Here is a 26,868-nt window from a genome sequence, read left to right on the forward strand (position 1 = left end):
GAAGTGGCTATGCACTCAAGCTGGTAAAAAGTGTAATTATAATCTATACTTCCCAAAATAATAAACCACTGGATCACGCAGTGGGCAGCCCAATGAACCCCCCACTATGTCGGGGCCTCTTGTTAGTCCTAACTCCGGTTTATACTTGTTGAGTTAAACGTTGCGCGAGCTTCATGTCAAGTTTTGCAAAAATAAGCGCTGCGCTTGGTCTCCTTTATTATTTGGCTGATACTGACTGTTCTCCGTCGCCCAGAAAAAAAAAAACAGAACAAAAAATGACCGACGGATCTCCTAGAAGGCGTTGCATATCCCCTCCGCCTAGTATGGGACTGATCATGTGACGTTTAGGGGAATGGGGTGGGTCATTTAGAAAATTCATGCCTAATGCCACCTTCCCAGTAAAAAAAAAATTAAATTGTGAATGGGATCAAAATCCTTTTGGGATTTGGCGGCATCGCCTTTATCGGTATCGCGCCTTTTCACATGCGCCTAACACTTTTGGGGCGCCGGCAGTAAGGCCTGGGAAAAGCAACGGAAAAGCTGAGACGTGATTAGGTGAGAGTGGATAGGGATAAGGTCATGTGTCCCCCATCCTGCTTTCTGATTCATACCTATTGATTCATTTGGGTAAAAAATAATCTATCCGTACTAACCACTGGTCGACCTCATGATTTTCATGTAGCAGAAAGCGAGCGGAACCAGCGTTTCAAGAGTCTATCACACTTCTACAGAGAAGAAAGTTTATTTAGAATCACATTACCCAACTTTCATGTTTGTCTTTAAAAGTAATTTACTCCGTTTTTTATTAATGCTGTCTGAAATACAGGCTGAGGAAGGATTTGAATATTAATACCATGACAACTCATGTTCTGTTTACAGTTAGCCCAGGGTCAGGGAACCTCGTTCTCAGGGTGTGGGTGGGTCAAGGTGTTTGAGTTTCAAACAAGTCAGGCCGGAGAAACTTCGGATGAAAATCAGATAACGTTACTTGGATATAGGATGAAACACCCCTTCTGGTGCTTGATAAATCACTTCAAAATCCATGTTTCATGAAGGAAATGTTATGAACTTTATGTTTAACGAGTATCTTTAAATCTGACTAAATAGGACTTAATGTTACTTCCCTTTCTTTTTTCAGCACATTGACTCAAAATTTCAAGATCTAGATCAGTAACAAAAGATCTTTTGGTTGTTCCCGTATTTCCAACTTGATTGCATACCACTGTTCGTTCGGTGATAATTAAAACAGAAAATTATCAAAGTAGCGATGGGGAAATTCCCCTCCCCCCGCCCCCCAAGCTTGTAGTCTGTTATCACCACCAGTGAGTCTTTGAACTGTGTCCAATTTTTCCTGGAAAACATGCTACAATCAATCCTTTGAAAAACGGTCACCCTTGGATGTACGTATACTTTCAAGTTTGTACTAACTTTCTCTTCTGAAATGGCGTTCTAGAAGACCCTTCTACGGGATTTCATAAAGAAAAATAATATGTTTCAAGAGAAGCTTGTCGTCGACTTTGTTAAGTCAGCTAAATTGCTCTGCTGCATGCCCCATCGACTTCGGAGCGACACTGGCGCGATATCTGATTCAGACGGCGTACCGTGTGTCGAATCTAAGTTAGGTTCGACAAAAGTTCAACAGACTCTGTCGAACTTAACGCTTTTGCCGCACCAAACTAAAACTGCCGTACCAAATTGATTCAGACGCCGCTCTTTTGCCGTACTTATTTCATCAGTTAGGTTCGGCACATGAGTGGAGCGGCGTCTGAACCGGGCCTTATTTGCAGAAAATATGTAGAAATGTTTTCGGGAAGTTTTGTGATGACCGTATCTTATAGGGTGACCGGTATTCAGAGCTGTTAAAGGTTGGACTGTTAGTACAAATAAACTTTACCAAACCTAGTCATACCATTAAGTCTAATTAGCCATTTCCAAGAGACAATATTCACTTTCTGAATTTATTTGCAATTATAAAACCTACTACTCTAACAGAGAAAAAGGGATGTTTACGCACTAAAACGTGAGAAAACTAAATCGCAACATTTTAATCACAAAACAACGTACTTTCTAATTTCAGTACCTTCAGAGACTCATTGCTTAATTCTATGCTCTTAGTAACAGAAGTAACTGATTGCTTACTTTCTTAAATAAAACATGTAATAAACATCGACTTGTCATGTCTATTTGTTTTGTTTTTGCTTTTTTTTGTCTTTTCTTTAGAATTAAAAAAATGCGCTCTTAATTATGCTTAGCCTATTTACTTCTTGTGTTCGTAACCGTCTGGTATATGTTTGAGCCAGTGATATAGGAAGGTAACATTTCTTTTTACGATTATCTGTTCCCAGTGCTCTCTCGAAGTTCACAAAAGGTAACCAGCTCAGTGTCGCTTAACAAATTATATCGTACCATTCACTTGTAGCTGAATTGAAGACATTATGACGATGACTGCAACGAAGCTCCGTCACATTGCTGACTCCTGGTGACTTGCACTCGTCGATTTTGATTTTGATTTTGATGACAATGTCCCTGATGTCTTGTCAAAATTGATATACAAATGATCCTCATACATCCGCATGTCAATGTATTCCTGAGCAAAGTAAACAGTAGCGTAAGCAAGCGATTGGCATTTATCAATCAATTACTATGCGCCTGTAGATGTCCGCGTCTTAGTTGAGGAAGCTAGATCGTAGCAGAAGAGCCGTCAAAATTGATGTACGAAGATTCTTCATACATTCTCATGTCTACGTATTCCTACAAAAGTGACAAGGAAGGGAATATCAATAAGCGCGTTTCTAAAAAAAAATAGGTGAATTACCAATTTCTGTCCCAAAGATAGAAATTGGTGCAGTTACTTTTCTCAAATCAGATCAGTTTTAAATACAACTTACGGTGGGACTTCTCAGTGATAAGATGCTTCTTTGGCTACCAACCTCTACTTTGCGTCTTTGTTATTAACTTTTACTGAAGCTATACACTATTTTTTCTTTTGCTGTTCTGTATATTTCCCACTTGCATTTCTTTCCGCTTTGTTTTCAGAACTTACTGAATAACATTACTGCCAGGTCTACCGTTATTTTCAGGTAAACCGCTCTTGAGCGGCAACTTGAATGAATAATCGTACTAGTTTCATTGAGTTTTTCAGCGAAAGACTAATTCAAACATCATGCCGCCATTGCGGACAAAAACTCGGATAGTTACCCTGTCATCGCTGAACAGTTTACTGAGGTGCTGAGACAGGTCTGTGAATGTGAGTCTTTTCTGGGGGGCCACTTGCCAACAGTCCAACATAAGAAAGTACCTGTGAAATAAAAAGATTGAACAAAGTGGAACCTCGCTTCCCTAGTCCTTAGGCCTCATTATCCCGCGCGGTCAATGCGTTACGGGTCACGTGGTCCGAGCGAAGAAGTGAGGCCGTTTCCCGCCCTTTCGCCTCGGATACGTTACCGAAGTGAATTGATCGAGAAGGCCTGGGAACACTCCGTACAGGGACTAGGCAAAAACCATGCATTAATATTACACCATTCCCCGGTGACACGGCTACCTAGTTGTGACGATCACTTTTCTTTACCCGGACAAAAGTTCAGCCATCTCCTCGTAAAACTCCAAATACTCCTGCATAAAAAATTTCAAAACCAGTAAAGTTTTTTGTACCATCGAACATTTTGAAATGGATTAACCCTCGAAAACCCAGACAACCCGTTTTTTACCCATTTTAATGACAGAGCATGGCGCCGGACCAGCCTGATCCGGCGTCATACTTCGGATTACCATTTCATCGTGAGAATTTGCTTACAGTTCTTCGGAGCAGTGTTTTGGTTTATCCATCCTGTAGGAATCCTGGAGAAAATTAATCACTTCTTGAGAACTCATGCCTGGATATGGGGATGCTCCTGAAAAAAAAAGGCCCATTTCTGTTGTTGTTGCCAACGAATTAAACTTCAAGTTAAGTCCTGCAATGACCATGACACATATTAGTAAAATATGAGACCTATTTCTTTTGATAACCTTGGGGTTTCCTATTTCCTACAAAGTAAACCCGTTCTTCGGATTTTATGTCCACCGGGTTGCTTTTGCAAGTTCTAGGTTCAATTGTTAAAATTCGTAAGAATTTTTAACGGAATAGATTTTTTTTAAAAATGTTGACGGTCTTACCTAGCGTTACAATTTCCCATAGAACGACACCAAAGGACCACCTGCGGAAGAAATGAAAGAGAATGAATGCGGGGTGCAAGTGAAAAAAAATCTACGTCGGCCTAAGAAAGGTAAATGTCTGCGTGATATCATGACTTGAAACTGGCACAAAGGGAGAAGAACACTTTTAAACGGGATGGTATTAATTTGACAAGTGCATCTCGTCTTTGGCTTCAGGTCAGTGCAATACGGAAAGATAAAATGGCTTCAGTATAGCAGTACCGGCTTTGAAGAAGACCAGACAAGACCACTTGACAGGGACTAGTTGTGCTAGTCGAAAAATCAAAAGTTCACTTTTGCCGTGGTGCGAGCATTGCAGTTAAAATAGTTTGTTTACGGTTTGCAGTGAGCAAAGTCTGGTTCGAGTATCTCAGTGAAAAATAGAACTTAAAACAATACATAGCAACCCGAACTTTGTTCAGCGTTGAGTAGTTCCTTGAATTAAAGGTTTTCTCAAAAGTTTTATGTAAAGACCAAACCCTTTACGAGAAACCAAAATCATACCGAATTACATCAGACCTCCCCTGGTAGTGATGGAATTTGACCACACCAGGGAGTGAAAGCGGTTATGGTTTTCTTTTCTGCGATATGCACAAGCAGGGCATACGCAGACGCGTGGCTCCTCGTATCGATTAGGCTATGTTGTATTAACTCACACGTCGCTTTTTGATGTAGAAACTCCATCGAGCAATGATTCAATTGCCATCCACTTGATAGGGAATCGTCCACCCTGTTGAAAGAGGTGGAACATCATAACTCATAATTCATATCACTGTCACTTAGTGGTGTGATAAATGTATATACAATCGACATGGGCAAGTATGGTTTTCTCTAGTCTCTGGCGACTGGACGGCCCCTGCTGGTCAAATACAGGTAAAATACGCGAACAATAAGCTGTTATTTTGTTTCCGCGGTTTAAAATAATTTTCAGTGGTAAAATAACCGCTGGCTTACTACCAAAAAGAAAAAGATTATCTGCCAAATATATATATAACTGTGTCCTATGTCTCATGCATCGGGGGGAGGGGTTACTCCCTTATGTAACGCATGAAGGTATGTGCCGCCTCAAAGGGTATGGTTCTTGCGTCGTTTTGGTCTAAAAACGGGTATAGACGTTGCCCATTTTTGTCTGGAAACCGGTATGGTAATCGAGGGAACTACAGGACTGTGTGATCGTATTTGTCGTTTCAATTCCAAACGAGTAAGAAAGAAGAAAAAAAATATGCGAATTCAAAACCGATTTTAAGAAATCTTTTTTGTTCTGTTCTTATCTAAGAAATTTCTCAGAGGCCAGGTCTGAAAGCGAGTATGGATTAGAGGTCAGGTCTGATAACGGATCGGAAAAATAGGGTCACGACTTAGAGAACCGGAGGGCACACCCCCATCAAGACTGTTTCTCAGGAGTAACCCCCCGGGCTTATGCACATGTTTATAATGCGCTTTGCAATCATGCTCACCTGCGTTTTTCTTGTGTAGTGATCTTCCACATAAATATCTCTTGCAAAGCCAAAATCTGCCACTTTACAAACTTTATTTTCGTCTATTAAGACATTTCTGGCGGCAAGATCTCTGTGTACGACCTGTTTGTAATAATGTACAGGACAACATCAAATCACCTTCAAAGCTGCCACAAAACATCAAAACTATGAAGAAAATAAGGTTTTTAAGGAAACTCATTGTTTGACTTTACAATGTTGCAATTTTAGTGCGTTAAGCTTCTGAGTTCTTGAACAAGTTGCAGAACTTGACTTAGACTTGGAATAAAGTCTACAGAGACATAAAGATCCTGGTCTGTCCTTCCCACATTCAAATCACAAGTGTACCTCTCTCCTTCGCAGAGGCTTCTGCTGAGTATGCCATTAAAAATAGAAATAATAGAAATAGAAAATAGAAATAGCCTGTCACTCATAGCAGTCCACGACGAATAGGGAAACTCAGGAGTAAAGCAAGTCGAATCAGTATCTGGTGAATTTGTCAGAGCAACAAACCTCACTTCCTTTTCCCATCAAGAGCACATAATAGGTGTTTCTTACTGAAATAAATGCAATTTTTTCATATTAAAATAGTCTTTACCTTCATGCCAGCAAGATGGGCCATACCCCTTGCTGTCTGTATCGCAAAAGAGAGTAGGTCCCTGGAACCAAGTTTTTCAATTGGCACTTTGTACAAGTCTTGATAGTACTTGTCTTCCACTCCGCGACAGTGACGGAGATAACTTTGAAGATCGCCATACGAGCAAAATTCAACAATTACCATCAGGGGCTCTACACGTAAAAGAAAGAGACAAATCTTCAAAAAATAGTCACAATCACAGTAAACCCTTAGTCAGTGGAGTCACCCAATTTATACAAGCAATTTTATCACTATTTTGTATAATAGTAATTATGTTGTGCTGCACAGTGATGTGGTAGATTTCAGATCCGGCTGAGATTAAATAAATAGAGTCAAACTGATCTCAGTAAAGCATTTTTCTGGCGAGCAGTTCTTGTCAGTTTTCAGCAATTATTATCATATAGACACTTATTTCCGACAAAAAAAACAAACAAACAAACAAACCAACAAACCACGTTCGCGTTAACTTACATACCTTGCCTGGTACAACAGCCTAATAATCCAATGACATTCGGATGAGGATCGATCAACTTGAGCAATTCCAATTCGGCAAACAAGTCCCTTCTAGCTGTTTCACTATCAGTTTCTAATACGTAGCGACAAAAAACAAGGACAGGTTAACGAAAGAACTAACAATTCGAACTGGACCTAGGATATCCTTAGAAAATCAAGGAAAATAAACGGACGACTCATGGGCCCATAGAGGGTTTACAAGGCATGCGCGTCATTGCGTAGAAGTAATTTTATTTCAACAAAAGCTAATGACATGTAATACACACCTTTAACAATCTTGACGGCTACATGCATTTTACCAACGCATCCTTTGATGCCTTGCGCTTGAGCTTTCATCACCAGACCAAATGCACCTGATCCAAGGACAAGTTGTAAATCCACTCTGTTGCGCGGAAATTCCCAGGGATTGTTACACAGAAGGCCGGATTCGGCTCCTTGGGGTATCTCTGGTTGAGCAGGGAGGGGAATATTCGGAACATGGTGGACCAACAACTGAAATTAAAAATATATATATATATTAAAGAATGACAAAATATCAGCACATGTTAGTGCTCCTCTATGGATTTAAAGTCGACGAATCTTTTCTGTTAGGTTGCTTCATGATCTAACAACAACAACAACAACAGATGAAATCACCAAACGCCGTGGTGAAAGCAGAACAGAGATAAGAATAATGGCTTAAAAGCCTGTAGCTTAATTTTATACTGCGGTTTTAACTCTGCTTTTATAAATTGGCTGCAGGGTTTACAAATGAACGACTCTTTTCCACTGAAATGGAAAGTTGTCTTTAACCCTTTTCAGTGTATTCGGTATGTTAAGTCTAAAATGATTAACTTTCGAAGCTGAATTTACACTGCTTGTACCACCTAGTGCTTTTTATTCAAACAACAATACAAACAATTCAACAAGAGAAACAATCTAGGGCATTTCCAGTTAACCCAATTTTATCGGCGGTTAGTCTACCATTAATAATCATAACGGGGCTGTACACACCGTCAGTAGTCGCGAAAAACCTAATCTCCATTTCGCGCCTCTTTTGCCTTGGTAATTAAAGCGGTTATGTAATCCATACACTATTGGCTCGATCCTCAAAAAAATGTAGTAAAGTGGTAAAATATTCCACAGCTCTTTTCTTCTTAATTTTTCCTTCAGTAGGGCTAACAGACCTAACACCGAATAAGCTTTTTTCGTGGGATGGGGCACTTGTGAGTATCCTGACATGGCTAAAAATACATAAACAAAAAAACTACGTAAAAGTGTTACCGAGTTCCTTTCGGCTGGATCCTGTTGACTCGTTGGACGGCTGTTCACTGGTGTATTGGCAAGGTTATTTTTCTTGTTTATTTTTCGAACAAAATAAAATATTCCAATGATCATGATGATAATAGCCAGAAATCCTCCTCCGACGCCTGCTATCAATGGGGTCATGTTACTAGGGAGTCCCAGGAAACCTTTATCGGGCTGGACACTAGCACTGGCTTCTGCAGAAGGAAGATGGAAATAGTGTCACAAGTACTGTTCTGACTACATACGATACAGGTATATATAAGCGTCAGCACAATCATGGTGGATAATGTGTATAAAGTGTTTAGTTTATCGTTTGTGTCACGTTTGTCACTTCGATATTGATCGCGACTACTAGCTTACGTTATACACCTGCATAAACCCTACAAAGATTCTTAAACGTAAGGGGAGCACTGCCCTGTCCTGCTAATATAGTGTTCAGTTATCTGTTACAATATCACTCTTCTTGTCTGCTTCTACCTTCCAACCAAAATGACTAAATCAGACGAACAACTGACACTTCAACAACTGATTCACCTACCCATCTTGCTGGTCTTCACAATAAACGTTGCGCTAGGAGGACTGCTACCCAGGCTGTTGGTTGCTAGGATACGGAACTTGTAGCTGGTGTCTGGTTGTAGGTCCATAATTGTGTGCTTGAATTTATTTGGTGGTTTTATTTGAATCTCCTGCCATGTGTTCTCTGAACCCTCTTTGTATTGGAGCTTCAATGCAATTAGTTCCAAACCCCCGTTGTCACCGAGTTTCCACTTGACCACAGCTTCGGATGCGCGTGTCTCAACGGCAATAATAGTGGGACTCTCTGGACGAGCTAAGGATTAAAAAATAGGTACCTTGAATTGAAAGTATTTAAAAAGCAAACAGCTTAAACATAGTTAATACTCAAATGAGAATCGATTTACACTGTCTTCACTGTTTGCCTCTTCAAAAGTATAAAACATGAACAACGAGACCTTTATGTTTGGTTATGGGTATCTGGTTATTAGAATCGTTCTAGGAAGGTTGCATTCTACAAGGTGAAGATGCCTCTAGCTTTTGGCGTATTTACTCAAAGTGCCTCTTCAGAGAGCATCGCCAAATTGCCATCAGACCCAGTGTTTTGTCCATGCGATTTACTGAGATAATGGGCAACATAAAGCAATACAGCTCTCGAAGTTAGATTCTCAAACAGCGATGCTTATAGGCATGCTGTGTTTTGATATTACAAAGAAGCGTAAATAACTGTCCAAAAGAACTCTTCTTCTTCTTTTTCGTTTCCTACACATTAAAGTCGTGCCCAACGATTCGCGACGACGATTCAAGAGTTGGTATCTGGTTACGTCACTTTAGAAAGCTAAAAAAACTATCCCTGTTATTACCCCTTATCGAGAAAAAATGTAACGACGCCTTTTTGGAAACCTCTCTCTCCTTGAAAAGACGAGTTGATTGAATCGAGACTCCTTGAGCACTTACTCATTCTACTCTGCCATTTAAGACCACTTCGGACCCCTGATCAACGGTTAAAGTAGAATACAGGTTGTATATTAAACTTTATCAGCCGGAATCAGCCTTACAGTCTTAAAATACTTACTCTTTCCAGACAGCGTAAAAAGAGCAGAATCATTGCTCAAGCTGTTAACCACCTCACATGTATACATTCTCCAGTTTTCCTTGGTGACTTTGCTGATTTCAAGAGTGCTTTGGCTGGTTGCGTGGCTATGTAACGTTGTCACGTCATATCCGCGTATTTCCTCGCCTTCACTGATGGTGACTTTCTTGTTTTCAGGATCCTTCCAGGACCATGTGAACGAGGCATAAGGGTAACCCCGTGATTTACATATCAATCTAGCTGATTCGCCCACATTTGCATGGAACTTTCGAGGGCCATATATTTTTGGTGGTTCTGTGAGATACGAATAATATTTTGTTAACGTTAGGAATGGTTCTGTATGTATCATAACAGCAGAACTTACAAACGAGTTTTGAAACAACGAAACAAGGTTGTCATTCGAGCCCATCTACAATTAGGCCACACCCAGAGAGAATTTTGGGTAGTGCCGAAAAAACCGATGGACTGACCTTTGTTTTGATGAAAGTTAAATTTCGTTTTGAAAAGACAAACATCAAAGGAGCTGGAAAAAGAAGTTCATAAATTCAAACATAATATGATGCTTTGAGATGGAGCTTGTGTAGCTGATTAAATTTAGAAACATTAATATGGCGGTACTTTAGGCTTATGTTGTCCTGTGGTTACCATTTTAAAAGTTGTACATGCTTAACTTTTGTATACCGAGGCAGTATAGATGCAGCCGAAAAGGTCGGAGAACACAAGTTAAGCATTATCTGGCAACTTATGAAGTAACTCGAAAAAAAATCGAAGGTTTTAACTGGATGCTTAAAGGAATATAATTACCATAAACTATGACTGTAAAATTAGCATTATCCGTTCCAAGCTCATTGGAAGCAGTGCACGCGTAAGTCCCACTGTCCTCATATGAAGCTTCTGTTATAAGTAAAGCTCCATTGGCCTCTTGTTTGAACCTGTCGGCTGGCAGCTGTCTAACACCTTTCTTCCACGTGACTTTTGCTTTTGGAAACGCACTGACGTCACAATCAATCTTGAGGTCACGTGTTTGTAACGACAGGGTCAGATTAATAGCATCTGGACTTGTGTTTCTAATAATCGGGCGGGCTAAAAGAAGACAAAAATGATGTAACACATGGATTCATGTAGATGACAACACCATTATTTCCTTTACATTGAATATCATTCTCAATTTAAAGATTCTTTTCAGAAACTGTTTTCCATGTTCTTCCTCCCCCCCCCCCTTTTTTTTACTAGATTGACAGTGATACACTTTTAACCTCCAACCTTTGCTACCTGTTGATAACGGCGTCTCTCGTAATTTTCGATCTTCTCTGTAGAGGCCTAGGTCTCTTTTTCTTGAGTATTCATAATCACAATAATCATAATCACAAAATATTTCAATATTTTGTGATATTCATTATGATTATTTATATTTAAGTGGAATGTTCAGCAGCCCAGAGCCTCTGCGTTCAGGGACCGATCCGGAGGGGAGAATTGGGTAGTGTAGCCAACAAAAAAGAAATAAGAAAATAGAAAACAAAAAAGAAATACTTGGGTCTCAAAAACCTTTCGAAGCAACCTCGTACCCACGGCTATGAAAAACGTTATGACGAGATTGCCTAGGATGAACAAAAAGAGACCAAACAATCGAATTCAAATTCAAGCCTGAAAGGAAAGATAGCTAGCTGGGCCGGAGCTTTTAACCGACCAGCAGGTTTTCACGTTTGTACCATAATTTGCTGTGAGTCAGTAATGTATTTCAAAATCTTTACAAACACGCCTGCCGTGCCTATTAGGATAATAGGCTCCTGATATCTTCTCATTTGTGGAGCTTCAAGAGTTTGCAGCGTTAAGGGTTCCAGTTCGTCCTCTTTAATTTGCAAAGTTTTGGAGTAAACGTAGGACCATTTATTGTAAAACACATTAACGTTTATAAAATAACTAAGATAGTACGCGCACTATGATTGACCGAGAGGCTTGTTTGCGAGAGAGTATTGCACCGTCGACACGTATCCGGATTCGCAACTTTTTCTTTGTGAATTCGGCTTCCGTCATTTCGTATCCGAACTTTTTGCATCTGCTCTCCAGAGTCGTGTGGACGAATATTTGCAGATTCAAAAATGTCCCAATACGTGTGGACGGCGCCTAAACAAAGTTAAGACGTGAAGATGTTTTCCGTACGCGCGCTAATCACGCTAGCACCGATTTGAAAAAGGTTTTGAGCTGAAAAATCGACAACTTTACTTTATTTCCTCGTCGGCCGAAACTTGGAAAATCTTAACAAACATGCTGTGTAAATTTTTTCACTTTTAGGCGGACAAAAATTCGTGTCCAACACTTCGCGACTGGCGAGAGTTTTTCTTTTAACCAGTGCCTTAAACAAAGAATTTTGCTTTTTTTTCTAGGGAAAGTTATTTTACAAAAGCAATGGAAAACCTTTTTACTGTGTATGCATAGCCTGATATAAAGACTGGAGGGATTGAGAGAGTTCGGGATAAGCTCATAATCCTTCTTCTCAGGAGTCGTAATGGCTAAAAGAGTGTATGTACCATGTATTTATGTATGTATATGATTTGACAAGTTTTATAAGGAACTTTAGCGGGAAAAGTTGGCTCGCTACCCAGGGACTTTCGCGACCGTAAAATGATACAGTTTTTGTGTCTCACCTTTAACAAGAAGTTTGATGTCTTCAGTTGTAAAGCTCATGTTATCCTTAAAAACATACAGAGCTCTACAGGAGTAGTGCCCATGATCAAAACGATGAACCTCATACAGGCGAAGAGAGTCCTGGCCAACGACAGAAATCTGTCTGCTGGAATATATTGATATTTGCTCACCAGGACCAATTTTTATAAGTTTCTGTGACCCATTAAACCAAGTGGTGAAGCTCCAGATTCCTCCTTTTACTGAAGCAGAGCAATCCAAGGTAACATTCTGACCTTCTTTAGCTGTAGTAGATTTTGACTGAACGAACAAACCTATGGATAATAAGAAAACAAAAAAAAGTATGGGAAATGAAATGAATCAGGTCATGAAATAAAGTCTCTTGTCTTATATAAACATGGTGGTCTCAAACCATGTTGGTCCCAAATAGGGTCACGATATCAAGACCTTGGCGGCGCACCTCTATCCAAAACTTCCCTTGAGTGCTCCCAGGGACTTTTATTGCGCGGGTCCGATTTTTCTGTATGAGAATTTTAAGTCAAAACGAATTCTGGACTAGTTATTGGTTCAAAACTTGAAAGAACTAAAACCCACGTCCATAATTGCGTTCGCCTGGTATTACACCGGCGGATATAGGAGAGGAAGCTGAAATCTAAATCCCGCATCTAAGCCCGCCACGGAATAATATCTCATCGTTTTTTTTTTTTTTTTAATGGAGGATAGACACATAGAAATAAATTCGATTATATAAAATGATATTAAATATCTGTACTAGCCTTTCTTTCCTTTCTTAAAGTAATCGGAGTAAAACTGATATTTTTGCTGAATGATGTTGAAAACCTCGTTGAATTTGCGCGGAACAAACGAATTATCATTATTATGCAGCAGTTAAAACTTTTGTATGCTATATAGAGTTTAAATAGTATGATAGGGCGCTTGAGCGTAGCCCGTTGACTATAGAGAAAACTTAGCATAAACATACAAGTTCAAATTTAAAACATATATATATATAAATTAGCACCATCAATAATACTCCTTTCTTTGAAAAAAAACCTCTCAAACATATCACTTATGCGGCTGTAACAATTCATCAACGATTACTTCATAACTTTAAAAGTCCAAAAGATGTTTAAGGAAGAGAGTTAATAACTTCGAATGCGATATTCATCGTTTATGTTGCAACTTTAAAAGTCCGAGCGATGTTTAGTGTTCCCGAAAGTACAGCCTTCCACATGTTACGAAGAACTCCCTCACTCTTATTTCCCACCAACTCCTTCAGCTTGACTTCTAAGTTCCGGCACCATCCCCCTAACACGTCCATTATGATATTATATTGTTTCACTTCATATCCTTGGTTCTTCTGGTTCAATTCCCAAGGGAACGAACCGCCGCCCGGTTAGCTCAATGGGATAAGCGCCGGTCTGCTGAGCGGGAGGTCGCGGGTTCAAACCCCGGCCGGACCAACACTCAGGGTCTTTAAATAACTGAGGAGAAAGTGCTGCCTTTGGTAATAACTTCTGCAAACGGTTAGACTTTCTAGTCTTCTCGGATAAGACCGATAAACCGCAGGCCCCGTCTCACAAGCCCTTGCACATGTAATAAATCTGTGGGATATTAAAGAACCCACACACTCTTCGTGAAGAGTAGGGCACCCAGTGCCCGGTGTAGTGATCTATCTCACTTTCACACTCATGTATGGGGGCATCATTACTCATTCCTTCATTACTTGTGAACTGCACCTAAGCAGTCTGGCAAAGTCCCCCAACCTGTTTTGTAGATTATCCCTGAAAGGCCCTGAGAGGAGTGGATAATAAGATATTTACAATTTACAATTTACAGCGGTCCGTATTTCGTGGTTTCTTCTCCTCCTTTTTCTCTCGGTTTGTAATCCATGGGCAGCTCATCTCCAGCGTGATGACTCGCTTTGACCCGTGTTTGATAATGCGCGCGTCTACTCTGTTGGCTCTAACTTCTTAGTGCTCCGCAAATAGAGGGACATCCCAGAATGATTGCGCATTGTGGTTATCATTATTATTATTATTATTATTATTATTATTATTATTATTATTATTAATGTTTAAAAGTATTTTGCTCAATAAAGTCTTGTTAAAAAAAATTAAATAAGAAAACAAACAAACACTGAAATGAAAATTAAAAATGAATAATGATCATAGTTCTCTTTTTTAATTTCTGCTGTCTAAGTGTCAGACCAAAAGTTAAAGTATATCCAGCAAGACCTTTATGCACCAAAATACTTTACAGAGGGGTCCGCCCGATAAATACGTTGGGATTATGCTAAGGATTTTGCTGCATCTTTTATAGTTAAAATTGAGTGGTTATTACTCTCACTGATAACGGATAACCTTATGTGGCGTCATTTCATCACTTCCTTAAACTAGTCAATTTATAGGGGTAAATCAGCATACTAATTCATCTTAAACTGGGAGTGTACTCTCAAATCTATTTGCATTCCGAGAACAAAATAACAACTAACAACGAAGAATTACAAAAATGCCGTCTAGAAGAGGGGAGAAAAACTCGAATTAACACTACGTAGCATGATCAAGACTCCGAGTATGGTTGAATGAAAGCAAAGAACTTTGGTTGTAATTTCAACAGACTTCAGTTTGAAATGCTTGCTGTTGCTTTTAAGAACCTGATATAAAACACTTGTTGATTAAAAAAGAATCAAAATGACCATCTGTTTGTAGCATGCCATAAATACTAACAAGTTAATGAGATGACAAAATAAAAGCCAGTAATTAACACTAAATCTATTACTTGCAAAAGCAGATTGTTAAAAAGGAAATCACAAGAACGTTGGTTTTTACATATAAAAAATACGCTCAGCTCACATGATACATAAGCATGATACACAATTTTCCGATTCTTTGAATAATTGAGAGTGTTTTAGCCGTTGTCTAGGGTCTAAAAGTAAACCTTTCGGAAAACAGATTTTTTTAACAAGCACTTCACAAAATAGCTATTATCTGTTACTGATCGTTACTGTGACGTACCAAAGTTGGAGCGTGATAAATCCTGCTACACTCCAGCTTTTTGGACTCAAACAAATGTAATTCAGCACAGTGTAATTGGTTAAGTTCAAAAAAACTTTTGTGATGTGTCAGTGATCTTCGAAAAAGACTTTCTTCCCAACAAGGAATGTGTATTTTTCATTAATTCCGAAGAAGAACAGTATGACTGATATTCTAGGCTGAAAAACCAGCTAACTTCTTTCACCAATCAAACCAATCAAAGCTATTATTAAGGGATGCATCGAGCTTTCGCCTCACTGTATTTTGGCAATTGGGAATTCGCAGCGGCTTCGGTAAATTTTCAGTTCATGGTAGGGTAATTTGATCTGATTTCGATAGCTAAAGAGCTGTGAAAATGTTGCCCAATTATAACTATTACCAGAGCTGCAGTTCATTTTTCAGTCTCTTAATATGAACATAGCTTTATTAGAAGAGTTGAATGAATTTCGGATGTGTGAGAATACACTGAACTGAAATTCTCACCGAACAGATGTATGTTATGTTTTGTGAGTGATACCAAAACTAATCCAATTTTAAACATGTTGGTTGGACGTTTAAATTTATGGAACCAATAGGCTCTTTATGGAACCTACCTTGAAAATAAGTGAATATTACTACTATTACCATCAGGAAAAATTCTCTTTCCATCTTGTAGAACCCAAGAATCTGACTGCCACAAATGATCAACTTAGCACCTGCCGGAGATAAATCATTGTGTAAACCAAATGTTGAATTTATAAATATACTAAAGACAGCTTATTATTCTTCTATCTCCAGAATCTCAAGTTAAAGCTTCTGTTTCGTAAATCAAAAACAAACTTTCATCGTTGTCAATCGAAATATAACCTTCACGTAAACAATCCCGCAAACTGTTTTGAAGTTTGAATGTTATTTCCGTGGATGGTCTCTGCTGAAGTTGATTAACAAAGTAATAACCAACTTAATATTGATCTAGGGGGCTCAGATTATAAGAAACCACTTGAAATACTTGAGTTTTTAACCCCAATAAAACATCTTCTCAACTAATTAATATCACCGGTATGCCTGTGTCCTGTACTTTCATTCATAAAAACGACTGACATCCCAAACCTGTATTATTTCTTTATCTCACTCTGGAAATGACCGATAAGAGATCATTGTCTGAGACGCTAAATTGTTTATCTTTGAACCACAATCGGAACTCCTATTTCTCGCGGTTTTGTGGCGTATCGCGCCCTTTTGAAATCCTAGGACAGGTAAATGGTGCAAAAAGAAATGACCACAAATGACAAATAACGTCAATAATTCGCATGATATGGAGATACAGAAAATGAAATTGGTATGATAATTTTTTTACCACCTAAAAACACACGCTCAAATACCTGATGCAAATATGGAGTCAATAACAATAATTGAGTTTGAAAGGCAATAGGCCTTTTTTAAAAATACCATAATACTCTTTGTTGTCTCTCCAGAATTTGGAGGGACTTACCATCGCCCCAAGAGTAATTTTTGGAGGGACATCAAAGGGTATTATGATATGTTTGAAAAAAGGCCTATTGAATGTCGTATCTTTCTGAGCTACAAAAAATAACTGGCATAAAAATTTGTTTCAGCTTTTGTCCTTGACTGTGGATATAACGTCATTGAGATGAAACACAGGGATCCGGATGTAAAAAGAAGAAAGACCGGCATAATCTGCTCCGGAGAAACTACTTGTAAAACCAAAATTTCTTGTGCATGTTTGGCACGAATAAGTCTTGAACTATAACCGATCCCGTTTCCCTGTGCTCATCTTTTCGCGTGAAAAATGAGGAGAGCAACTAAGTCTAAAGCATGGCACCCTTTATAAGCCTAACCCATCTAAAATTGTTGGCACTAGGGAAGACAAATGGGGAAGAGAGCCTGAAGAAATGGGTTAAGTGTTTAATAAGGATGAAATTTTTTACCAGTTTTGTCACGACAGTCACTTAAATTTCTTTTTTTTGTGACAATAAAATGCAAAGCTTCAAGTTGGTTTCGTAGCTGGGGATTTTTTTTTCCAGCCGATTGGCTGACAGCATAGCTTATTTCAAATCAAGAAGGAAGTGAAACAAACTTCAATTACTGCTTTATAAAAGTAAATTAAAGCTACATGAGAGTTGTGAAAAAGTTTGAAATATCCAGGTGACTTAAATAAAACCTACTCAACTAGGAGTGAGCCAAAAATATCTGGTTTATACAACAAATAACAACATGTGGACAGTTCATTATCACAAAAACGGGCGAAACTGAAATGAATCACTCTCTTTTCGGATGTCGATGACCTCCTTTTTTATTTTAATTTCGCGACAAATTTTCCTCGGTCCAATTACTGATCAAACACCCGCATCGAAGACAGTTTTCGATATACGATTCAAAAAAATCCAGCCATTCTTTACACACTAATTAAACGTTTAATAGCAATATTTCAACTTAAGCGTTCATCTGCTGATATTGAAATAAATCATAGTTTCGTCAAAATGATTAAGTACGGCATGGTATGGAAGGCAGAATTTTCAAGCATGTATTTTCCTTTTAAACGTACTTCACCATGTTCTTTTCTTCATGACTTACTTTTCTTACTGGCACAGTTACCGCGTTTTTTCTATGTAATTCCTATTACAGACGTCATAAGAACTGAGTGCCTCCATAACATGTTTGCCAAGGCGTTGAATAAGAGTGCAGTCTTAAGCGGTAACAAGGTCTGGCGCCAGATAACCAAAGGACAATGGGAACGCGAAAGCACGCGGCAAGGACTGGACGCGACTTCCAATACTAAATTTACCGCTATGCGCCCACCGTATTCACTGTCGCCACGTTGTTACTCGGGCTTCCAAAGGCGAAATGCCCGAGTTGTTGTAGTTTTTTTTTTTTCTCGCACAAATCACCCTGTAGCGTAGCGTAAACAGCCCGTGGGCAGGATTTAAAAGTATGGGTACAATAGGGTTAGCGGACTAAAGCAGTCGATGAAGTCACAAATGAACACTGTTATTTCTAATACGTGAAATCTATGTACAAATGCACCTCGTAATATTCATAGCAGACAAACGAGAGCCTGAGACCAACTTACATACTAGAGAACTCTACTGAGTAAACCTTATCACGCGAGAAGCCGTCTCGAGATACTGAAGGTGTTTTTGTCTATTTTGATTAACTGAAGACTCTTGTCGAACTGAGATACTGGGCTGAATATATACCTGCATATTGTCCATGTTTATTTAGTTCCTTTACAAAAGAGGAAGGAGAAAAAAAAAACGAATTGAGTACTTCAAGCAACTGTGTCAAACTCATTATATTCTTGAATTTTGCATTAATGTCACTGATTTTATCTTCCCTTGCTTTTATAATGACCTGTACTATATTCCATTATTGTCCTCCGCAAATGGTCAAGCGTTTTATGTCGTTTTGTAGATAGATGTTTAGGGAACAAGACTGATAGATATTGAGTGACAAAGGGCAACATGGTTTTTCCTCTTGAATATGTCTATTATATTGCCTTCTTTTCTGTTTTCAAATTGTATGACAGAGAGATTTTGACTTAACGGACACGTACTTCAGTGTATCTCCACTGATGAAGGGCCAGGCCCGAAACGTTTGGAGAGGAACTCAAACCACAAGACGGCACATTTGCTCATTAGTTTTTGTTTAACATTCCCTTACTTACTGGAGTTTGACTTGTTAAGTTTTGTGGGTAGCCTTTCTCTGTATACATGTGGCATTTCTTGACCCCTAATGGGCGGCAAGAAGAGAAGTCTGAATCTATATCGGTTCAAGTTGGCTTGAAATGTGTTCCTACGTCGACAATTGAACAACAAGAAAAGAAAAACGGCAACAACAGCCAAAAAAGAAAAGATCATCTCGAGGTGCAGCTCGAAGTCTAACTCGAACCCAAAGTCGAAGTCCAACTCGAACTCGAACTATTGTCGATGTCCAACGCGAGGTTCGAGGATTCTCGTCTACTCGCCAAGTGTTTTTGCTATAACTCAGGCTAGACATCCCTTTGTCTAGCCAGCAGCTTGTACATGAGTATTTCATGGTAAGTATTCTTGTGAACCATCCGTATTCTCAAGAAGAATACAAAATTGAATAATCAGTTTAAAAACAATTTGATATTTTACAATTCTATACCATTAAAACTTGCACAAAGGGAAGGCCAAGTTCACGCAGTTCTATGCCTCTAAGCAATTGCTTGATATCGTATCAATCATATATTGATACGACATTGGAAACTATACCGAAACTATATTGAAAACTTTCCTTAACTTTAGCCTGTTCCAGGCTCCGAGAAAGCACGAATACGAAAAAGACAAAAAAAGAACGGGAACCCTGTTCACATCACGATCTCTCATTTTCGTGTGCCTTTCACTTACACTTCATTCCTACTCTCTTACAGCATACCTTAACTTATGAAATATGGACTGATGAAGTTTATACTCCTTCTTTCTATCAGGCCTTTTGTCGGCAGGAATGTCACATAAAGCCACAAAAGAGTAATTGGAGTAAAAATTATGAAAGTGCTTCATCTATGACCGTCGATAAGGCCAGTCCTTGTCAAATGTGCGATGGAAAGCTTCAAGCACGAAATGCAGCGTGCGGATGGGCTCGGCAACAGGTTCAAGTCCATCCTCTGAATACATACTTTAGTTCTCAGCGTCCGTCGTAATCGATTAAGTCCAAGTTTAGAAACTTTTATATTGACAACTTAATTTTATCAGGCTCTGAAATGATCCTTTTTCTTCTACCTGAAGTTGTCAACACAGTCAAAATATACGAAGACTGGTACGCAAGTTAAAACACTGCAGTCAGGTCAAGAGTGTGTTCAAAGACTTAGATGACTTTGGGCATTTTGACAGTAGAGCAGAAAGTGAATAATATCTTGTGATTCAAAGATTAATGACTGGTTATAGTAAGTTGTATCTTGCAATCCGCAATACTGAAAATGTACAGTCAAACAAATAAATATACTTCACAATCAAACCCAGTTCTAAATACCGACACCTAGGAAGGAAGGCATAGAAAATCTCTCTATTAACGGGGTGTCTGTAGTAAGCGGGTCATGTTATTTTAAACGAAAACACATCATTTAGATATTGAACAAAATACTGAAGAAATAAAACAGGACACTAGCATCGTCAAATTTAACATCTCTAACCTTCCGTGGATTATGTCCATGGAAACACTAAAAAGTCGCTCATTTATACATTACTTAATCAAAACCGCTCTGTTAATACCAAACTAGTCTGACAATGAATTGACCATTTCCGAGTTCGCCCAAGCCTCTGTATCAAAACGAGGTTAAGTGATCAGCCTTTGATATGGAAATGATTTTTCATTCTCACGCAAATAAAACTCATTTTCACAAGACAGGTTGAGCACTTGGCCTCATTTTGAAACTAAGGGTTTTTGGAACTCGGAAGTGGCCTATTCATCCTCTCCGTTGTACTTTAGCGTTGGGAACTTCGACATGCTGTCAAATGAAGGTTTTTTACTTTCAAAAAGAAAATATTTTACGGTACACAGTCAATGACAATGAAATTGACTTTCTATGAAAATAAGTGTCCGCATTAACGGGTGTCCGAAGACAAAGACCTTAGACCTGAGATAACAATGACATCAACCAGGTTAGCGTCCAGCGGTTTTAGCCACAACAGTCCATCGGATAAATCACTATCCAGTGGATAACGCAATTGGTTTCCCTAATACTTATCCACTGGATAGTGATTTATCCGGTGGATAGCGCTATCCGACATTTGAACAACTGGAGCCAGGAGTTTGGGTGGGATGCTCAGTCTCGCGGGCTCATAAAACCTGGTCTCGGTCATTGTTATTCAAGGAATTTTCGTATTAAGCAGGTTGAATTGAGAGAAAATGCAAGGCCTTTTCGAGGGAAAAAGAGAACTTTCCTTAATAATGAGGTGTCTGTGTTTTGCGGGAGTCCGTAAAGCGGGTTTCGACTGTAGTTGTTGTTGTTGTTGTTTTTGTTGTTGACAGGAAATTTTTTCTTCGCTTGGTGCCTACAACTTTTAAGAACGTAATTTTGGTCTATGTATGATACGCTTAATGAATACCATTATCATCTGTGGTTTTCGTAATCACATTTCCAAAGCCCAGAGATTTTCGCTTTTTTTTTTGAAAGGACTGTGTTCGTAACTTTCTTTCTTGAAGAAGAAATCTTCAGTACAGGCCCATCAAAAGCAACTTACTTAGCCTTTATTGAAAGAGAAGACAGAAGCGAAAAAAGGGGGAAAAGTACTTCTTTCAAGACCCCTTATAACATTTCAGCACTTTTATAGATGAAGTTACCAATGAAAACGCTTGAACACTACTATTCATAAGTGTTATCTGGTTTAACTTGGAACAATTGCTTACGTAATGTCTTGTCTGACGAACTATGATGGAAAGTAAGGGCCATCTGCAAAACACTATTCCTTTGGGTTGTTAATTGTATAAAAAGCTAATTAATAAACTTAAAAGGATCTAACCACCTACGGTATTTGAATAATTTGTATTAAAAGATGTACGAGTGAAGTAAGCCCTTTACATGTAAAACGCAGCCAAACACAGTTTTCTCATTAAGCTATGAAACGTGACCCGGAAAGGACAAGTGCATAAAAGTATTAACATTGCAAATCCACAAAAAAATATTCTTTATCGGCTTAATTTAGGAAAAAGACAGCAATACCTCTTAAAATCAGAGACTTTGTCCAAATAAAGTAGCCACAAACAATTACTATTGCACGCAATCTCGACCTATGACAGATTTCCCCTATAAAAACACAGATATGTCTTTTTAGCAAAGTGATCAAGATGCATTCCAGCAAAACAATAAGTATATGTGTGATTTTCCAGTTTTCAGTTCCCTTTGAATCATTGGTGCGGTCCTGGTCACACTCAGTGAGGGTCTGCCGGGGTATGACTGACAGACGGATAATTCTTGTCGCCTATTTTTACCTCGTACATTCCTCGTCCAATTTGTCGCGTTCGTGAGAAGTGGTTATGAGGGAAGAGCATCCCACAAAACTAATCCAATTATTGTTTAACCTTTCACTAATATGACTTAATTTTAACGACTTCTTTGTAATTGCGCCAGGCGTCAGTAAAACTAAGTCTTCACGAACGTTTCTAATGATACGAGGACTAAAAATAAGAAATGTGATCATGCAATGTATCCTTTCATTTACCCTTTTTGCAACAGAAAATCGTAAGTGAAATTTAATTTCCTCGCGAGGCGCCCCTTTTTTAAGCCTAATCGGAAATGAATGTTTATCATGTCACAAGGTCTGTATGCAAAAGCAGCCTTTTTCTTACTCATTCTATTTTTTCGAGCATTGTGTGTAGAGATTGCACAATCGACACAATCCATTAGCAAAATAGCTTGACTTTCTGTTCCCTGCTAACAGAGGCCTTCTTTCCCTGGTATTCGGCGGCGGATACCGGGAAAACTGAGGGGCCTCTGCTAGCAGGGAAGATTTTTTGTACTTATCAGTGTGACTTATCCATCAAAACTAATGCGAGTCGTGCGTCGAGATGTGTTTCTTACACTCTTAAATTGAGATTTTGTTCTTTCGCACGGCATTTGGTAAAACTAGGGAAAGAAATTTCAGCACTAACCATGAAAAGGAACCACAAATCGTAACACCTCCTGCAGTATATATTTGGACGTTAATTGTTCATATAGGGTAAGTATTTCGAAAAAGAAAGAAAGAAAAAACAGAGACAGGCGTTCAGAAGAGTTCTAGATTCTACAGATCAACACCTCAATTCCAGACAATCGTCTAATCCGATGAATCCTCTAAATTAAAAATCTACTTTCACTTAGCCATCTTAAAACACCGATAATGCTCTCTAGAACCCCAAAATAAAGTGTTGCGACTTAGATCCCGGCAGCAAAAAAACTACTTCAGCCCTCATACACAGTCAAGAGAAGACTAATAATATTCGTCTGTGAACTGGCTATTGTGGAATAACACCGTCACACCGACATTCTGGTTCCAACTTCCAAAACGTACCAGCCAATTGTGACTCAAGGTTTAAACCAACAAAGTTCGCGAAGGCAATGCAGGCACCAAAGAGGCATTTAGAGGTGTTGATGTCTTCAAGCCCGCGCTTTGGGTGTGTGGCACACCTGTAAAAACTCTTAACCGTTTACAAATATACCCCGTTTGTGATAATAACCCCTTCCCGTTTTCACACTTACCCCCCTTAATATTCAGACCTGACCCTGATATCCGCTTAGTCTTGACTTCTAAAATAATACCCGTTTTACTTTTCAGGCCAAAACAGCTCAAGAAGGAAAACGTGTACGCGATACAACATACCCTTAGGTTATATTTAATAAAGAGGTATCAGCACTGAGGAACTAAAACCTTGAGGAATACGCACAGTCATGCTTCTTATAAACAACAGTAGCTGGCCCAACAGTCTTGTTAAAACGAGACACTAGCGTTTTTTTTGTTTTTGTTTTTTTGAATTATATAACCTACAAAAACAGATGTCTTGACATTCAGTTACGTTGTAATAGTGATGGCACCAGAGTAACTGAAGATCATGCAGATTTAAGCTTTTTTTTTTTTTTTTGCCCCCTGAGAGGTAATCTGGCAGCCTTTTCAAAGTTTTCTCAATATTTTACTCATGCATTGGGAACCTAATACATTTTAAAAGTGTTATTATATTTTTAGGCAAATGTTTAGGTCTAAGAGCTTGTGGACTTTGACCAAACGGGGAAGAGCCGAAGCATCCTATTCAATCGGACTTGTTATTTTAACAGGATAATACAGTTAGACATAACACGACAAGAATTGTAACCACACTAAATATAGGGCTCTCGTTCATTGGTCTTCATTGATATGGTACATTCAGGAAGGACGTGGTCTGTCAGTAATATACTGAAACGTGTTGGGAAGATAGAGATGATCCTATCAAGCAAAGATGTAGAACTATTTTCCATGCTGTGACGCCATGATTCTAGGCGAACAGTACGTGATGTCAGTTATGTTATTATGATAGCTCACTCACACCTACAATTATTTGATATCGTAGGGATGAAAATAAGGAGATCGATACGTTTTCTGTTGTATCACAACAACGTGAGATATTCCTTAATTACCAGCAAGTAACAAAACTATTTTGGAAATACAAATACATGTAAGATTTATAAAAAAAACACCAGACAGAAGGATCTGCCGGTAGGAAAGTCACGCATCAACAAGGTCCAACAAGAGGCCATTATGTAACGACCCGGGAATCCTTGATAAAAATCTTGAAAAATTTTAGAAAGAAATCATTTCGGAGGCGCCAACATCAATCAAAATTTGTAAAACTATTTTAAAATCACAGAGTTTTATCACGGTCCGTGTCTTTCCGATTCCTTGCAAGGTCACCGGATATTGACACCCTTCGACACTCCAGAATTATCGATCTGCCCTTCTAAGATTTCAACCAGCGGCATTTCTGAAATGTCCGCAGATACAGCTTTGATGAAAACAACTAGGAGAGGATTTTTTGATCCTGTAATAACTATGTTAAGACCCACTGAATAACAGACCCGCAAGCCACTAAGCGCTATGATGCTACAAATTGTGAGGATTGTGCGGAGGTAATATTTTGGCCGAGTGTTGAATGATATGGCACTGCTTGTAGCAGCACAGTAAATACCGCCCATAACTTCCCCTCTGACCTACTGATCTTCCCTAGCTTCCCTGAAAGGAAATACAAAAGTAAATATAAAGAACTACGCCTTTCTTATCGCTTATTATCTCTCAAACATCTCTGGCTTGATTTAATTTTTGTCGCTTGAAGTGTTACTGTTTTCTAAGCGAGGACACTAATTAAAAGTCCTGCTTGAGACGTCCCTGTGGTAAAAAAACAATTGCGATGGCCCGACCGGGCGATATGGTAAGATGTGTGCATGATACGCAAAAAATGTCGCGGGATGTAGTGCCAAAGCCGCAGAATTACACGAACTTTTTTGTTGCTCACTAACATCTACCTGGCCAATGCCGGTTAGGAATGAGTAATTCTTGTTTATAACAAAAGAATGAGGTGTCAAATATAGGCAGCAGTGGCACCCTTTTGTTTGCCTGTATCTAGGTTCAACAAAACCACCAGTCACGTACTTAGAAAATAAAACCTAAACGTTTTCACACATTCCTTCCTGCAAGGATTTTTTCCCCTCATTCTTTCGCATGAGTCTGGTCTTACTGACTTTCGATAGAAGTCGAAACCTCCGAAGAAACGCTGTCGTCTTTCGTTCTGTCAGAGAGTTAAGACCACAGGAAGTTGTTATGGCTACTTAGACTGAATGGAAAGTAAAACAAACTCATCAATAGAACAATACCGGCAAGGTGGTACGGTATGAGCAAATGTGAAGGAGCGTTAAAAAAAGATTTGCTTGTTTAGCTTGCTTGACAGGAGCCCTAGTACGGAATACCAGGGGGTTATAACGCACTGCATTTCTTCTACTGACTCTTAAAAGATAAATATACTGAGTTTGGCTATCCCTCACATTATTAAAAAGAAAATTATCAAAGAAAACTGTTAAACACAAATTTCTAGGAAGTGTGGTCCTCACAAATCATTACCACCGCTAACGAGAATAATTGGCGTTGAATTATTTTCTTTGTATTACGTAAAGAGCAACGAAATGACAGTTCTACTTACTTAAGATTATTCATTTAACTCCTCGCGACCCAGGCAGTAATTGTCAGTCAAGTCAGTAGATTTTCATTCGTGTCCTCTTTAGTACTGAATATCGCAGGCAAACACCGCTTACAGGGACGGTATATCAGTCCACAATGAACTTACAACACAATGGCTGATGATCCAGGCTCGATGCCAATTAATTGCTGTGACAGGATCTCTCTCGATGCAAAAATCCCTGCTGGGTTTTCCTTTTTACCGTTCTGAGCACAGAAGAAAACTTTCCCTTAACCGTGCGATTTTTCACTAAGATCACCTGAACCCGAATTGTGGATCGCCTTGTGGACAACCTCACATATATTTCGGATGAACCGACGCCACAGGGTGAATGAACGGAACGCACAAACTGACTACTGTCACTTTATCATTTAGTGATTAGATCTTTGTTCTTTCAATCTGTTGTCGTAATTGACGTTAATTGACTGACTAGATTGCTAATTTAACAGATCATCAGCTTATTTTAATCGCCATTGTGTAACCACCAATCAGGGCGCGAGCTTGTTTAGAGAGTAAATCGAGACATAGGATGCGAAAATAACAGGTTGGTTGAAATGTGACACATTTGTGTGGGAAAATTTTCTTCAACGCTTTTTTCCTGTAAGCCTTTGTTCACACATGGAAATATGTTACTCCTGCGTAAAAACGCATCAAATGCACGATTAAAATTATGAGCACGATGTTCAATGAAATTATTTCACACTTTCACAGCGGTCACAAATGCAAGATAATATCTCCATTATTTCTTTTAATTGTCTAGATAATAATAGGCATGTTTCTCTACTG

At 38.9% G+C, this 26,868-nt stretch overlaps 2 protein-coding genes across 3 annotated transcripts in view; one reads left to right on the forward strand and one right to left on the reverse strand.

The window, feature by feature from the left end:
- The window catches only part of LOC140930465 (ankyrin and armadillo repeat-containing protein-like), a 24,892-nt gene extending 23,082 nt beyond the window's left edge, over positions 1 to 1,810 (forward strand). The window contains exon 9 of the mRNA XM_073380162.1: positions 1 to 1,810. This exon is cut by the window's left edge and continues 1,620 nt beyond it. The gene's annotated coding sequence lies outside the window, so the exon portion shown is untranslated.
- A 134-nt stretch (positions 1,811 to 1,944) lies between these two features.
- On the reverse strand, positions 1,945 to 26,474 carry LOC140930466 (fibroblast growth factor receptor 3-like). 2 transcript variants are annotated; one of them, XM_073380164.1, is made up of 16 exons: positions 26,047 to 26,474; positions 15,981 to 16,082; positions 12,355 to 12,666; positions 10,514 to 10,792; positions 9,692 to 10,003; positions 8,642 to 8,932; positions 8,080 to 8,297; positions 7,083 to 7,308; positions 6,779 to 6,889; positions 6,265 to 6,455; positions 5,649 to 5,771; positions 4,848 to 4,921; positions 4,153 to 4,193; positions 3,794 to 3,890; positions 3,199 to 3,298; positions 1,945 to 2,751 (listed from the first exon to the last, which is right to left on the reverse strand). In XM_073380164.1, exons 2-16 carry the CDS (start codon positions 16,033 to 16,035, stop codon positions 2,680 to 2,682), a joined length of 2,502 nt encoding a protein of 833 aa, XP_073236265.1. In that variant the 5' UTR covers positions 16,036 to 16,082; positions 26,047 to 26,474; the 3' UTR covers positions 1,945 to 2,679. The 2 variants fall into 2 exon arrangements, with proteins under 2 accessions (XP_073236265.1, XP_073236264.1); XM_073380163.1 differs by having other exon boundaries at positions 1,945 to 2,587; positions 26,047 to 26,473.
- Positions 26,475 to 26,868: the final 394 nt, after the last annotated feature.

The sequence above is a fragment of the Porites lutea genome, chromosome 3, assembly GCF_958299795.1.
Source record: "Porites lutea chromosome 3, jaPorLute2.1, whole genome shotgun sequence".
NCBI classification, from domain to species: Eukaryota; Metazoa; Cnidaria; class Anthozoa; order Scleractinia; family Poritidae; genus Porites; species Porites lutea.

Bases quoted from the DNA above. Each gene is read 5' to 3' on its own strand.
- LOC140930466 (XM_073380163.1), bottom strand. From the start codon at position 16,035: ATGGAAAGAGAATTTTTCCTGATGGTAATAGTAGTAATATTCACTTAT. The intron at 8,933-9,691 runs GTAAGTATTTTA...TTTAATCCTTAG, and splicing joins TTTTACGCTGTCTGGAAAGA to CTCGTCCAGAGAGTCCCACT. The intron at 4,922-5,648 runs GTGAGCATGATT...CTCTTTCAACAG, and splicing joins ACTACACAAGAAAAACGCAG to GGTGGACGATTCCCTATCAA.